Raw genomic sequence first — 17,757 nt, forward strand, 5'->3', positions numbered from 1 at the left:
GCGAAGGAAACAAAAGCCGAGTTGCCGTTTTATGATTCGTGCAGATAATTATGAGAATTGATCAGACCAGTCAGTCGCTAAGTGGCGACGACTGATCTCGTTTTATCCTCCGACACCGGCGCCACGCTGCTTTATAATCAGTATCTACTTTGAATAGTTGTATCCCAAGTGTGGGTGCGTCATTGGCACCAGAGGAAAGAGATTAAACACACAAGTGTTGTTAAAGAGATAATGCTTCTCTTTCTCTCTAGCGTAACGTCAGAACCTGAGGAACTGTATATAAAAGGAAGAACATCTGTGGATATTTCTGTCACAAGGAATCATCTGTAACATTATCTGTTGCTAGTACATGGTTTTATTGATTTTTAAATGTTACATAATCAATAAACCTATAAATATTGATACTATATTTCCAAGTTTGGATCAATAAATACGTCTAATGGATAAATAAGAAATACGATTTCTTCTATTAGGGTGTGTGTGGTGTAGTAGTGGTTAATGCACATAACTCTAAATAAAACTAAATATTGCAATTAGACATGCAAAAAAACGTATTGACGTATTCTTGAAACAGGTATTAGTTCAACTATATGTGCTTGACTGGTTGACACGTATAAATGAATGAATGTCATTCACACTAGTATTTGGGTAATTATAACGCATTGTGTCTCCAGCACATGTTTTCCTCGAGCAAATATGCTCAGCATTTAAATCTAGAGCAGAATAAATGCTGTTTTTTAATGCAATAGTTTAGATTTAAAATCAGCATGCCTGACAAAAATTAAGCCTTAAAAAGTGCTACTTAAATTGCACAGAATTAATTCATGATATACTTGTCAACCAAATATTTAAATTTAAAAAACAAAGGACTACTACAGGTGCTTAAATTCACTGGTCACTCATCTCTTCCACTGTTAAAACATGTTTAGTGAAAACAAAATGTACACTATTTTACAAAACTATACGAGAACTCATCCCCACTGTTTGACTAATACAGAACTATCTTGTCTCTTATCTTATCTTAAACTGCGAATTATATTGTAGGAAGCTTCAAAAAGTGCTCTCAAAATCAATGGAAATAAAAGCAATAACCGTCTCCAACACACTTCTATAAATCAGTTTGGGGGTCATCTAAATTGTAAAGTTTGTAAACACCTTCTCATTCAATGTTTTTTGTTTTGATTGTCATTTACATAATAAATTCATGCTGAATGTATCAAAACTACGAATGAACATATGTAGAATGTATGTACTTGAAGTAACTGAAAACTCGTAGTTTCTTCGAACTATCCATATTTTCTGAGAAGCTGTGTAATGTACTGTATATAGCATTTATTTTTAATACTTTTTCCACACCAAGATCGCTTTACACAAGTTATACATTCACCTCGCACACTGATGGGAGTAGGCCGCGACGCAGCGCGCCAGCTCAACCATCAGGAGAAATTAGGATAAAGTAGCAATATCTCTATAATAGCTTGGATCGATCCTGCAACTTCTCAGGCCATAACCCAACCATTCTTATATCTAAGCCACGGGTCCCCAAACCTTTTTCCTGTGAGGGCCACGTCGTTTTCCCTTCAAAAATAATTTCAAGGATTATTTGAAGGATTATCCGGTGAAGAACACATTTAAAGTAACAAATAAAGAGCTCATGACCGTCCAACCATCAGAAGGAAAGCCAGGTTATTTAAATAGTTGGACAAACTGGAGAATAAACATGATGCACTTTATGGAAATAGACAGACAGTGAGTGTAATTGGGTTTAAGTGTGTGCATCATCAGATATGTCACGGTGCCAGTTCTGACTACAGTTCATTACTAAAGTCTCAGTCAATAACTACGTGAACATTCAAAACGGATCAATGCGGAGGCTTTGTCGGGATTTTCATCATTTACTCCGATGGCAAACTCGAAACCAGGCAACATGTCCTGCTTGTTATTGTTGGCAAATCATCTTGTACAGAAAAAAAGGCCATATTTTCCAGCTAACAAATGATACATTACAGCACAAAAAATGTTATGTTATTATATTTTACCCTTCAGCATCTGTTACTACTGTGTGTTTGCTTAGTCAGTGTGATAAAGCCGGAGTCTTCAAACGCAATCTCTTCCACATTCCATCAAATCTAAATGTATCACCAAATTACATTTGTTGGTTTCTCATCTGCATTGTTAGTATTGACTGTGTTATGATGGGATGTGCAGCCGTGACTCAAACTCAACTGAGTTTGTGGTAATAAATGAACGCGTCAGCCGCTGCACCACCGAGGCTTATTGATGTAGCTTAATAGCTTTTGGACAAACAATGGAACTCTATGACACAGATGAGTAATCTATATGAGCCTTTGAATACAAACTAAACACTTTTTTATTGCGTTTAGTCAAACTTCAGGAGAGACAGAGTAATGCAAACTTGATGCTAGCAATTCCACAAATTGATTTGTTTCCTATTTTCAGTTCATTTTGATAAAATATTAACAAAACAGGAATTAACATCTAGAAAACAGTTTCTAATTAATGCCATAATACCGAACATTTTCGTATTTTTTTTTCATATTTATTTAATGAAAATCACCAGAGGAGAGTGTTTAAACAAAGTAATAAAATACTTTTTGAAGTTAACAGAAAGATACAAGTAGAGTCTTTATCTTTTTTGTGCCATTAATGGAGCTTCAAGAGAGAAAAGGAGATGCCTACTTAGATTTGATCAGATAGACTTTTATAATAACTAACTAACTAATTAAATTGATGCTTATAATCCCGGAAATTAATTTCTGCGTCCTATTTTGACTTAAATTGTTATAAAATATTAACTAAACAAGAATTAACATCAAGAAAGCAGTTGTCAATTAAAGTCATAATATATAGCATTTTAGACTTTTTTATTCAAATTTATTTTAATTGAAGGATCAGATACAGTGTTTTAAATGAAGTCCTGAGATCCTTTTTGAAGTTAACAGAAAGATACAACCAGAGTCTTTATAGTTTTTTGGAAACCAGTGCACATGTGATATTTGGCAGCAATGCAACAAACGAAAGCCACAGCAGTGCAGTTACACTTCTCTGATAGTTGGAGGCACAAGAAAGAATATTTTCATTTTGTATATAAATGATTTAAAATCCAGTTGTAATAATGAATAATGTAGATGCATTTACTATCTTACTGCCACTATTATGCTAAATTACTAATCCAAAGCAATGGTTGCAGCACATAAAGTATAACAAATAGACCTGCAGTCCTCTTTTATGTTTGTTTCTTTTTGCTATTGTTGAATAAACTTCATGTATATTTATCTTTTTTGATTTTAATTTGTTTGTGAATCTCCCTTAGACCAGTGTGGTGATCCATCCATAAGGAAATATTATATTTCTTGCTAATTTGTTAGCATCATATTCATAAATACTCCATATGTTTGTTTTTTGTTCACTTGCTTTTGCTGTCTTTATCAGCCACATCCTCCATCTTTCCAGAAATAACCTCAAACCAAACGACATGTCATGGAGGTGAATTATTTTTCTCCGCATTCTCCATCTTGATTTAAATAAGACATGCCAATTCTTGCCGAGGCTGTCAGGAATCAACCCTCAGACTGCGACTGGAAAGCCAGGACGTCTTGAAAGATTTATTCGTTCCATGAATTCAAATCTGTTTCAAAGTAAATCCGTACACGTTCTTGTGAAGTGGGGTTACTTAGAGGGGAAAAGAAAGATCTGTTTGGTTCCGTTTGTTAGAAGATGCCACTGTAGCTGCTCTGAGAAGAGAAAGTAAAGGGTCTAGATGTTGGTAATACATGTATTAGTACATTTTGCAAGTTGATAGTTCGATGTTTATTCAGGATTAGGAACTTACATGTAGAACCTTTTGGAAAGCAAATTTGTCCGAAGCTTTAAATAGAACAACTCAACTCAAACCACACAAGTATTACATTTATAAAAATAACAAGATGCTCGTTAAAAAAAGTGTGGTTTTGGTTTATGTTCTACTATGTTACTGAAATCTATTTATACCAAAAATAATATATTTGCACTAGTACCTCCCTTAAAAATGATATCAGTTGCCATCAGCATATTTTGACCAGTTGACCTCTGAGAGAGTTTTGGGGTCGTACAGATTTTATCAATTTGACATTTGACATGTCCTTAAGGGGCCTGGACATATATTTGTTTGGTTTTAAACTTTGCAATTTATCGCTAACTCAAAGTTAGCACGATGTTTAACTGTTATTTACTGTCATATATAAACATGAGTATTAATAGACTTTCACAGGAATCAGCAATTAAGTTATATACAACAAAATAATGTTGTTTTTAATCAATATTGGTAAATAAATTGTAATTGTTTGTTATCAAACTTTTAGGTTCCAACTTTTTAATTAACCTATTTTCATCTTTATTATCCTTTATTTTAACCGTTTTTTTTATAAACTAGATAAATATTTTGGCAACTTTAAATAATCATGATTTGGTTTACATTGGACGCTTACTTCCCCCCCCATCAGATTCAAGCTAAATAAATGTTAAATAGTACATTAATGAAACAAAAAAATGAAATTGATTTTAGTCCAAACTAAAATAGCAATTTTTTAAATCGAGGTCTTGGGTTAAATGCATTATTTAAACCATCATAAGGCAATAAAAGGTATTTATAAGGCTTAAACATAGATTAATGATGGTTTATAATCATTTATGGAAACTTGTACACTAAGTTTTTATCCAACTACTCAGACATTTACATCATCTTTCTAAGTTTTCTGTATTGAAAAAGCGTCGTGATAGATTGCAATATTTGCTTTATTGAACGTATTAAAAGTGCCACAGCCAGTCAAGACGAAGGTCATTATTTTATAGTTTTTGTTTATGTATTTGTTCTTGTTATAGATGACCATTTCCAGGTTCATACAAGGAATATTAATTTGCACTCATAAATAAATAAAAAGCCTTCATCACTTGATAATCTCTTCATGACATTAAGTGAATATTTCATTTTTCTCTCAGGCAAGGCCTTCGCTCCGGAGTTCTACTACGACACGTACAGCCCTCTGTGGCAGAACCAACCGCAAGTCTTTGGCTTCAAGCTCCAGTGGACTCAGATGAATCCCAATGCGGTCGATCGCATTGTTGCTTACAGACTAGGCATGCGACAGGTACGTGTTTTCAACATCATCTCTTAATAAAGCGCAACTAATGTGTTGATTTCAGTATGTCTCAAATAGATGTTGGACTCTATTGTATCGTCAGTATGTGTCTGTTTGTACAAAACTCTCTTTTAATTGAAATATTTACATTAGAAATTATCTTAAGCCCCGCCCACTGAAAACGTTTGTTTTTTTCTGGAGATAAGATCTTGTTTATCATAAACACGCCCACTATGCTGTGATTGGTCATGTGTCGAGGTTTGTCAGTGCACGTCATCAATCCTGGAAGTCTCCACCTCCTCGTTGTATAATCAAAGCGTGGTGTGATTACACCAGGTGGCTGGTTGGAGAAGGAGTGAAGCCATTACTACATAGTCATAATGGACTCCGCTCTCGTAACCTCTTGTTCACCGAGACTTCAGACGGGAGAGAACTTTATAAAGTAATACGTTCAAAACATGGTCATGATGAGAGACTTCTTGCATCTTCGAGAGGAAGACTTTGGTTTTTGCATTAGTTTCCCTTTAAAGAAAGATGTCCATTGGAATATATAGTTGTTTTTTTTTTTTTTTAATCTTTATTTTGTGACCAATAAAGCGATTACATTTTAGGTAACCTCAGGAATGTCCTCGATGCCATCAACTCCTGTAGCAAAATAATCTTTCTGTGCTGTCTTCTGGCATTATTATATGACATTGATTTTTTTTTCCCAACTTAACCGCATTAGACTCACTTGACAGTGGGTATTTATCACAGGCACTTTGAAATGTTGTCTCCTGATACCGTCGCTTTATTGGTCAGTGTCGGTCACTGCCAATTTCCACTGCTTTCAAACCACAGGAGGGAAAGATGCTGATCCCGCTGTTGCAGGAGTGCTTATGCAGCGTCTACTTGCTTGTGGCATTTAGTTTTTACAGCGTCAAATATTTGCAGCTCGTTTGACTGTCTTATTCCGCAGTTTAGTTTCACACAAGTGAATGACTCTCAGTGGGCAGCGCGGAACCATCAAGAAGCTGTCAGGGGCAGCTTGTTTCAAGGTTTCTTTTTTTCTTTTTTTTATCCCTGAATTGCTTTCTTGCTTTTTTGCTTCGCTTTGAAAGTTTAGTCTGGGGAGGTGAAGGGAGCCCCGGTAAGAGGAAAAGCAAGAGCAGCTCCTGTTTGTCTTCCTCCGAAGTTAACTCTGCCTATGACAGACAGCCAACATTGATGGATGGTATTGCTTGAGTGTAGTCGTCAGTGTGTGTCTTTCTATTTTATTTTTCCCTCCCCATGTGCCGAAGAAGACCTTTTTTTTTGTTCTGTACGTCTGCAGCAGATGTGCAGCTGTGAAGTTTCAAGATTGATAATTTGTCTTAAGTCAACCGCCTTGGATTTTGAAAGCAGTATCGTGAGTCAGTGTGTGTGTGAGAAATGAAGTCTGTCATCTAGAGCATTGGTGTGTAACGCAATCGTCATCTCAAAGAAAGAAAAATAACAATTATATGGTTTATTTCTATTGAACATTACTGTATTTAGGGTGTTTTGTTTGGAAAAAAATGCTATTTTCTCTGAGGTGACTCTTGACACGTCAAGATGCTCGTCTGAGTAAAACTTGCTCAAAAAATAAACCTGTAAACTAGTGGAAAATGTTTTTATACAAGTGTATGTCCATGAATATAATTCCCACATTAAACTGCCACGGTGCAAAAAAGGTTGGGGACCCCCTGGAGTGTAATCTTTTGCTATATTCTTTGGGCAAATTCTGTAGAGAATAAGCAACTTTACAACCAGCCCAGGTCAATATAAAATTAATTTAGATTTTGGTCTCATATTTTCGGCCCGCCAGATTCTGGGGCCAACAATTTAAGACCAGGTTTGGGCAGAGTAAAGGGAATTCTTATTTTTATATTGTAAAACGGTTGAAGAATAAATATTATTACATAATAAAATGAATTTGGCAGAAATGTTGAAATCTACAAAATCAAAATTATTAAAAGATGTGCAGAGAAAACCAACTGAAACATCCCCATTCCTTCAGTATTAACTAGAATATTCCTCTTTAGGCCCCCAAGCAAGTTGAGGTCGAGACCCCTGGTGAAAATGTTTGTAGATAAAAGGGGTTCCTAGTGAAGACCACCCCTGGCATTATCAAGACCAACTGGAGAGTCTAAGAAAATGTTTTGACGGTAGATTTTAAAATTGAACTGTTTCAGTAGAAAAAACATATAAACACAGATGCAATTCATGTTGTGTGTGTGGCTTAACATGTTGTTCTTATTTTGAATTTGTCACACCACCAAGAATATTGACAAAGTGTTTTAATTTCTCCCGGAGCCTCATTGACAGATGAGATCGTGTCAGGAATTGTGTCGGTTCATGTTGAAAACTACATGCCTTGCTTTAGTGAAAGTGGATTGTTCAGCTAAGACATTATGAAATAGATTGCTAGATAGACTTCATCAAGCCTTTTTTAGCCTTACAAATGAAAACAATTGCTTTCAAACCTTCCTAAATCCAGCTTTAACTCTACAGCACCAACATTTAATTGTATGTTCCTTGTCATTTGATATCCTGAAAATTGTATTAAAATGTGTTTTATGAATCATATACATAAAAACCTGTCAAAGATTTAAAAAACAAAAATATCAGAAGCAAGTAACACATCCAGCCGTTTTACCCGACCTACAATAAAGACAGGCAGATTCCAAAAGATTCATATTTACACATTATAAGTGGAATATTTCTTTCAGTTTGTAATGTTATTTTCTTCTCAGTGAAAACATTGACTGGTGCTTTGTTTCTTTTAATCCACTCGCTTTGCTGATAATTACTGATAATTGGTAACTTAAAAGCTGTTTGTTGTTTTTTTTGGCAAAGAATGATAAAATGTGTTTTCCAAGATCAGCCCGCGAGGGGTTTGAAAACACAGGGGTGAACAAGTAATACATCTGTAGCTCAACGATTTTTCTGTCAACTATCTCACGCGGCCTATTTGGTAATAAATGATGTTGCGAGAGCAGCCGTTTGTCTGAGAAGTTGCCAGGAATTTATACATTTCCTTTTTTTTCTTTCTTCATGTGTTCTGTGTTCACAGTTGAATGCACTCTGTACATAGATCTCGTCTTGAATGTCCTGCCAGTAATTTGTGATTCAGAAGAGGAATATTTATTGATTATACAGATGCGAGCATTAATGTTTTCTATCAGATTGATCATTGTAACTCTTACTTCTGTCTCCACAGACACTTTTATTATCAATATTTTTGTAACAGAGTTTCAGTTGGGCATTTATTCAATTTTACATGTTTACTGTTAAAGTTTACTTAAGTCAACGTATAGTTTCATATGCAGAGCTACTGTAAATGGACTATGTAGGAGCAACAATAAATAAATAAAATAAAATCATTAGATAATCAAATGAATTGAAATTAAAAAAAAATAATATACTGAAAGAATATATATATATATATATATATATATATATATATAAAGGTGTGATAATGGTGTTATTATATAATTAAAAAATAATGACTTTGATAAATAAAACCATTTAAAAATTAATAAATTGATCTAGTTAATAAAAATTCAAATTAATATTACGGAGAAACATTATTCATAGTCTGAGAACCAAAAGTACAAAAAATAATCATCATAAATGAATTCATTATTTAATAAATGTTAAATGAATACTTACAATTATGTAATTTATTTATTTATATATATTAAATGTGTTTTAAATTAATACAATAAATATTTCATCCACAGGACCCAAAGTGAAACAATGATATTGATAAAAAAACATTATGAAGTTATTAAAAAGATGACATTGAATAGTTTGATAATAACATTAATGCAGGTCAAGTTGGTCATATATGTGTCTGCTAATTTTATTTTCTCATTTGTTGCATTATTTAATGATGTATTTATTGTCACTTTTGGTCCTCACCTCCATATCATATGGCAGTATTTTAATGGTATAACATTTTAATTAATTCATAATTTGAAATGTATTTATTTAAAAAACAAAAGTCAAACTCTGGCTAGCATCATGGAAACTAGTGAAATTACCAGTTCACAGTTCAATGAAGTGGGAGGGAACCAGAGGCTTGAATATTACATAGTTTCTTCACCTTTTCAAAGGAGTTCAGAAGCTCATTCTTCACCATTTTACTCTGAAAACCTCATAACCTTTGTTGACCTCCTCTGGAGCAGTGAAACAAACAAAAGAAAAATCACAAATGTTTCATTAAACTACATGAAAAAAAAATCAGATTTATAACACAATTTATTTTCAATCTTATGCCGTGACCTAAAGCAAAGTTTTAAAAATGGCATAAAAGGAATTATCAAACTATGATATTCTGGAAAAAGTTCAAGAAAAGAAGTAACACTGTTGGTTTATTAGCACAATGGCAGAACGATTTGAATAATTCATTTCTTGTGATGCACTCTGAATATATTTATGTATTTTGCGAGGGAAAGTTAAACCGCAGATAGAGAAGAGAGTGAAGAAAGTGAGTCACAAATGACAGGCAGGAGGGGACTGAGTGGGAGAAGATGCTCCTTTTGTAAACTCATAAATGCAGATTCACTAAGACTGACAGTGAAATCGTTATGAAGAAAAGAAGTCTCAATACTTCTCCTCAACCTTTTTTTTTACAAACTCCTAAATCTCCCTCGGAGTTCTTCTTTCTCTCACACAGCTTGTCGAGTTGAAAAGTAGGAAGTGGTCGGCCTCATGTCTCTGTAATGGATTGCTTTTGTGTTCCCGTCGGCTGCCCTCGTGAGAGACAGTGTTGTTGAAGCCTTGGCTCAAAGGCAGGAAGGTAGGAAGCACAAATCAACTCAAGCTGTCACAAGTGCAATGAGAAGGTGGCACCTGCTCTTGTTTCGTTACTGAGCACAACTGGGTCTATTTTCTTTCATCCAGCGGCTTGTTTGTGCTAAATGAAGATGACAACTTCAATATGTATACACACTTTAGAGAGGGTTCCCCCCCCCTCTTTTTCCGTTACAATAATGGGCAGTTATTCCTTTGATAGTGTTTTAATCCTGAACAGCTAAAGAGATGAAGGCTGGATGGATGGATAGAAAAGAGTATGGATGGAGGCTGGATGGATTTAGGGTCGATGGGTGTGATAATGGTTTAATAGGAGGATGGATGGATGTATATACTGTATATATATAGTACCACCATTGTTCTATTGTATGTACATCTATGATGGTGAAAATGTATCTCAGTTTTTCATTCAAGATGATGATAATATTTACATACATACACATTATGTTAGTAAGTAAGTAAGTAATATTTATTTATATAGCGCTTTTCGAGACCAGGGTCACAAAGTGCTTAAACAATCAAAACAATACTCAAAAAAGTACATACTTTAAAGATCAAGATAATACTGAGAACACAACAGGAGTTCGAGAAATTCAAGGAAAAGCCTGAACAAATAGAAACGTCTTAAGATGTTTCTTAAAGGAGTCAGTAGACTCCATCAAGCGCAAAGAGAGAGGAAGATCGTTCCAAAGCTTAGGAGCAACAGCCTGAAAAGATTTCTCTCCTCTGGTCCTGAGCCGTGTGCGTGGAACCATAAGTAGATTTTGATCCACAGACCTCAGAGCCCGAGCTGGGGTGTAAGGCTGGATCAGATCAGTGATGTAAGGAGGAGCCTGACCATGAATAGATCTGGAAGTAAGAACCAGAATTTTAAAGTTGATCCTGAAAGAAACTGGAAGCCAGTGAAAAGTGGCAAAACCCTGCACTTGATGGATGGATGGATAAGTGTAGGTTGGATGGTTGGGAGGATATATAAATGGATGGAGGATGGATGGATTGTTAGATAGGTGGGAGGCTGGAGGGTAGACGAATAAATGGAGATTGGATGGATGGTAGGATGAGATAATGATGGGAGGTATGATGAAGATGGATGTAGGATGGATGAATGGTTAGGAAAATGGAGGATAAAGAGGTAGATTGCTGGATGGATGGTGGGATGCTGCATTGATGGGATGGTTAGAAGGGTAAATGGATGGATGGATGGATGGATGGGAGACTGGGGGGTTGGAGAGATGTGGATGGATGGATTGTTCAAAGGATTGGTGAACTGATGGATGGATGGATAAATAGATGTGAGGGTGGAAGGATGGGTATAGATGGATGGATGCATGGATGGATAAATAGATGGGAGGGTGGAAGGATGGGTATAGATGGATGGATGCATGGATGGATAAATAGATGGGAGGCTGGAAGGTTGGGAGGATGTGTATACATAGATGGATAGATGGATTGGTAGGACGGATGTGCATAGATGGATGGATGGATGATAGATGGGAGGCTGGGAGGTTGGAAGGATGTTTACTGTGTAGATGGATTATAAATGGGAAGCTGGGATGGATGGTTGGGGGTTTTAAGGATGTGTATACATAGATGGATGATTGGGGTTGGAAGGATGTTTATAGATGAAAGGATGGATGAAAGATGGGAGGCTGGGAGGTTCAAAGGATATTAACTGTATAGATGGATGGATGGGTGATAGATGGGGGGGCTGGAAGGTTGGTAGGATGTGTATAGATGGATGGATAAGGGTTTTAAGGATGTGTATAGATGGATGGATGGAAGGATGGTAGATGGGAATTTGGGAGGATGTGTATAAATGGATGGATGGATGATAGATGGGAGGCTGGAAGGTTGGTAGGATGTGTATAGATGGATGGATGGATGGTAGATGGGAGGTTGGGAGGATGAGTATATATTGATGGATGAAGGGATGGATGATAGATGGGAGGTTGGGAGGATGTTTATAGATGAATAGATGAATGGGTCGATGATAGATGGGGAGTATAAGGATGTGTATAGATCAATAGATGTATGAATAGATGGAAGGATACTGTGGATCTATGACATTTAATATTTCTTTCATCTGTGTTGATATTAATGCTAACACACATTTCAAATGACAAATGTGACTTTTGCGTGACATATATACTTCTCAGATGAAATATTGAGGACCACAGATATTACGCTGACACTTGTGCTGCCTTGCTCTCCACTTAATCTAGAATATGTTAAGACTTTTCAGATTTGACAGAGATGCTTTCACATCTATAATCCATGACGTGCCGCCTTGACACTTGGCCAACAAAATGATTTGACAAGGTTTCAAACGGCATGTGTGTCGGATGCGTTGCAGACAGATTCTTCTTCATTAGTGTCTCCAGCAAGTTAGTCCCTCAAGGATCCCTTCCTGGACATTTTAACTAGCTCTTCGCTCGGTAACTTTGCCTGGGCCACTGGCCCGGGACATTCTGTGAGCGTTTTTTAGACTTTTTAAAGATTTTCCAAGAAGATGAAGCGATGATTCGACAACAGCCTTTCTTTTTAAAGTGTTTTATGAGGCTTTCTGACACTAGGGGGAGCCAGAAACCACATTTTTAATCCAACACATGTCTCCTTTAGCATAAAGCCTGTAAATAAATTCAGATATATCTCTTAACTTGAATTTGAACAGCTTAACTTAAAGCTGTAACTATGAACTAGAATAATATTATTTTATTTATATTTATTTTATCTACGTGTAAGAAATGTTCCAAAAATACCCTCAAAATATTTCTCACACAAGTAGGAAACTCAATAACATTACTGGCCTATTAACTTCAAATTATTAATTAATTAAGTAATGTAAATGTAAAAATGAGGTTAAATCACTATTGTCCGTCAACGCAATGAAATACATAATATTTGTTGACCATATATGGTAATCCATATTATGCATCATCCTTTTATAAAAAAAGGACATTTTTTCTGCTTTACTATGAAGAGAAACATGAGCTCCCTCTCTTTAAATCGAGACATTGAGTTTTTGACGATAAATATCAGCTACAAACATTTCCTGCAGCCCCTAAAGTAAGCCGCACACCTTTAGCAATTCAACGTATCTTCCATTACGCCCGCACTTCTTTTGCATCTTCGTTTTTGCTTTGATCAATCCCTCTTTTTTTCATGCCACAAACACTTTTTTTTTTTATGAACTACCGCTGCAATCGAATTGCCATCAAATCAATGCTGCTCTCTGCATCACAGAGGGAAATGGACAATGGCAGCGGAGTGTAAACAGGAACCAAGGGCTCAGGAATGATCTTAAATAGGAGTAAATGAAACAGACTACACATCGCTGGGAGGAATTCTATTTAAAGTTTTCTATGCACATAATTGCCTATTGAACCGTAAATAAATATATTATTGATGGGATTATAAGCAAAGAAATAAACACAAGGTCGCTGTTTTATATAATATTTACATATATTTCATTGTGTGTGTCTCACAGTATTATAACATAGAAATAATACACATAAAAGTCCAGTATTTATTTGAAATAAGACAAATACAGGGTGAAATCAAAATAGGCTTTATACAATATCAACAGAAAAGTAATTAAAGGTTAATATAAATGGCAAAAATGAACTTTTATTTACTTGGGGTTTTCAAAAAAGTGAAATATATATTTTGCATATATTTTAGGACATTGTTTATATCCCCAATTTGTTCTCTGTTTTTATTCTCAAACATTACATGTGATTGACTTTTGTGCAGTGGTTTCTCCTTTACTTGTTACTTTTTGTGTTTCTTTAGATTAAGTCGTTAAAATGAGGAACAAGTGAAAAAATAATCGCATAAAAACTATTATCCCAGTTTGTATCGTAGTTTAATACACCATAATTCAACGTGTAGTGCTCAATCAATCTTCTTGGAATGTGGGAGGAAACCAGAGTGCCCAGAGAAAACCCAGATAAGGAGAACATATAACATCTACTGAAAAAATACTGGTTGGTTAAAGTTTGCGAAAATGTAACAATTTTGATTTCATTTGGTAAAAGAAGGTAGAAGGTTTACTGAGAAAAGTAACGTAAATTACTTGTCTCATGTTATAAATGGCATATAAATGTACAGTATTTTAAATTGTATTTCATTTGTTGATGCAATGTGGCTTATTGTATTTATTAACGACTATTTAGTTGACGGTGACGACAGTTTTGTTTCAAAATTTCCAAAATTCTCACCAGACATTTACCCTTTTCCTTTCAGTAAAGGACAATACATTTTTACCTTAACAACATGATCCAAAGCGGTGCATCAGTTGAGGCAAAACAGATTTTATTATAAGGTCTAAATGTCTTAACCCTTGTGTTTTCTCTGCTGGGTAAAAGTTGCAACACAAGGGATACCTCAAACACATTTGTTTTTTGGTCTCCGGGTCACCCTGAGAAAACACAAATTTACAAGTGTAAAAAACAATATTACATAATTCAGTTTTAATAATATTTAGTGTAAAAAATGTTTAAATGTAAAAAACTGTTGAAAAAAGTGTTATGAAATGTTATCTTTTTTTATTATTATAATTGGAAGTCTGATTTTGATACTGGAAATATTTAGTGTTAGAAATTCATATTCACCGTCCAATATGACCCATTTAAATCTATATATCCGGCTTCTATTCTATTTATTCTCAGTTCTATATTCAAAACAAACAAGATTGTGTAAACAAAGGCATTTGTGTAGCACTGCCTACATTTAATCATATATCTGGACAAAAGTCTATCAAAAAATGGATCCAGGCTTCCTGACCAAGACCTCATTCCCAATTAATCTTACTTTCCGGAAGTAAACTTTCTCTATACGATGGTTGACATAAATAACACACTGATGTCTTTTATGATGGAAATTCCTGCTTTAGGCGCCAGCTAATGCAATACCGTGACATGCCAGATGAAAGATTTAATGCTCGTCAATGTTCACATCCAGGATTATTAAATTCTTGTCACACGGTGCTGCCGACAATCAACGCGATTGCGTGTCCCGGGCTTAAGTGAGATTTATTTCCCCCCCATCATGAGATACACCAGGTATCCACGGAGGCGAGCGGCGTGTAATCACGGTAATTAACTGCCATGCCTTTTGTGATTTAGAAGAAAGGTAAAAAAAAATCCTGAGGATGGGAAGGGACAAGTGCACGACTACAATTACAAGAGACAAAGCTCTTTATTTACCTGCTGACTTATAGCCATGAAAACCTGCACCCGGTAATTGTAAATCATTCTGCTTCTAAGTAATTACTGAATTGACTTTTTTTTTTCTGATCACACAGATTGACTACTTCATTGCCGACAGACTTAGGTTAATTCTGCCTTTAATCTATTACTGGAAGCTTTAACTCGGATGTGAACCGATCTTTCATTAAAATCTGCCGGAAACATTTTTCAAAGACAAATAGAACTTTTTTTTACTTAGTAGTGAGATATTATGTCACACATGTTTCATCTATGTTTGCTGCTTGCTCACCAGTGGCTAAAGTGCTGTTTAACACAGTATATTCATAAAACATAGAATAAATAATATCTGCGCTGTTCAATTTAACCTAACATAAGATTGTTGAGAATTCTGATAAAAAAAAACATAATTTGCTACTCACAGCTTCAACTTGTGTTGGGTCTACAGAGTAAAAATAAGATGTACTTTTTGGATGTTTTGTGATTAATCTTCCACAAAAATAAAAGCCTAAACTAAAGTGACATTAGCATCGTAGTTTTCAAGAACCAGTCTGAATTGCCCACTGCTGCTCTATGGTCTCTTTATCTGGGCTTGTTCTCAACACCAGCTCCACTGTGGCATTTGTTTCTAAAAATGTAATTTGGATATTTTGTGTATTAACTAGTTTTGTCTATAAAGAATACAATATAAGCTTTGACTTGACTTACTTACTTACAACGTCAAGTTTAGCATTTTTAGTTATTTTTGAACATATAATTAAATGAAAATTTTTACTCCTGTCAAATCCATTTTTTTCACAATACCATGAACATACTTACCAGTGTGGTGCATTCAATTGCGTAGGAACAGCAATGGTACTTTCAATAGAGTTGGGCAGGTGTACCCAACGTGGTGTCCATTGGAAAATGTTGGTTTCCCTTAGTGTAGGGTGCATAAACATTAAAATGATAAAAAAAATAATGTATTAAACTAAAAAAAAAGATTAGAAACGAAACCAGTGTATTGATTTTCCTAATAATGAATAGAAATCAAAATAAATTCCATATTGAATTCAGACATGAACGTTAAAAAAAAGTCCCTTTGACTGTATTTATGTGGCCCTCGTGATGACAAATTATGATTTTGTAGAAATTCCTTTACAACATAAAACAAAACAATGCTGTATACATATTAATAACTGTGTCAATAAAACATCTTCCTGGCCTATGATGGATGCAAAGTATTCCTGATTACATAAAGATGCTTGTGAAATGGGTTACAAAGACCCTAAAATAGAACATTCCTATTCCTGAAACTGGAATAGACTATAAATAGTATAGATGTGACAGAAGCCAATAAAAGGTAAAAAGGACTATATATGCCAAGAAAAGATTAAAACTTGAGTTTGAACGACACTATTGTAATGTTAACTGTAGTTTCTTTAATATTTTTGTTTCTCTGTCATGGCCTCGATCTGGAAAACTCTTTATTATGACTCGGTCTGTCTTGATCCACATCTTGTTTCAACCAAGGCTGTTTGGAGTCTAATGGAGAACGTTGGAAGAAAAACAGGATAAGAGGTCATGAGAGGTAACGACTTCAGCGCTTTCATGTAGAAACCTGCAGCAAGTGGTTTCTGACCTTGTGTGGAATCTTGGGATCATGACATTATTAAATCCTACAGACACTGCATAAATGTTTGTACCAAATTGTGAGGCGCTAAACTCGGTGTCCTTGCGGAACTGCTGTGTATTTCAAACTGAGTTGACGCTTTAATGGGATAAATAAATCAAGCACATGCAAAAATAACTGCTCTGCCTGCTAATAACCATCTTGGAATTCCGAAGCTGGAAGCTGCTCTGAAAGTAAATGTGGCTAATGAGCAGCAAGCTGTCAACGGCATACAGAGAAAAAGTGTTTTTGCTTTGTAGTATTTAATGTCGGCGTCTCATACAAATGCATATGGACAAGGTTAATCAGCAGATGAGAAGGAACGAACGCTCGACACAGTTGGCGTAGACACATTCACTTTGGTCACTCGAGATCTTTATCCGAACGCAAAGTCTTTGACACATTAAAGGACGAACGGTTCACTCTCGGACAGATGTGAAGGAACCACGTCGGTCCAGGCACTTCCTACGCGGTAACATCACACGCTTTTATGACGGAACTTTAACTGAACTTTAAAGGGGACGATGTACCAAACCCAAAAGATTTATTCTAATAAAAAAATATCTTTGTCAATCAGATCTTTTTCCTTCCTTTCATTTCCAGGGGCCTCATGTACTAAGGGGTCGTACGCACAAAAAACGCGCGGACATACTTTTCCAAGTTAAAGTTCATATGTATCAATGATGAAAAGAGCGTTTAAAAGTTTGGACTTCCCAACAAGTTTAAAGGTGGCATACGTGCTAATTAACTGCTCAGATACCTGTCCGCCTCACTAGTCATGTTAAGATGTTCACATCAGAGTTAAAAAATGAACACACACACACACCCGTGTTTGTAGTTACACGAGTGGATATTAAATGATTCACAAACTTATAAATATGTTCTCATTTACCAAAGTGATGAACTCTATTTATTAAGACAATCGATCATTTTTTACTGAATA

General features: G+C 35.3%; 1 protein-coding gene across 3 annotated transcripts in view; it reads left to right on the forward strand.

Annotated features, from left to right (window-relative positions):
• The window catches only part of LOC148062307 (MAM domain-containing glycosylphosphatidylinositol anchor protein 2), a 232,611-nt gene that overhangs the window by 175,196 nt on the left and 39,658 nt on the right, over positions 1–17,757 (forward strand). For all 3 annotated transcript variants that reach the window (XM_087812224.1, XM_087812225.1, XM_087812226.1), the window contains exon 11: positions 4,999–5,147. In XM_087812224.1, the coding sequence (XP_087668350.1) occupies positions 4,999–5,147 (149 nt within the window). The remainder of the gene's footprint in view (positions 1–4,998; positions 5,148–17,757) is intronic.

The sequence above is a fragment of the Callionymus lyra genome, chromosome 17, assembly GCF_982586985.1.
Source record: "Callionymus lyra chromosome 17, fCalLyr1.hap1.1, whole genome shotgun sequence".
NCBI classification, from domain to species: domain Eukaryota; kingdom Metazoa; phylum Chordata; class Actinopteri; order Syngnathiformes; family Callionymidae; genus Callionymus; species Callionymus lyra.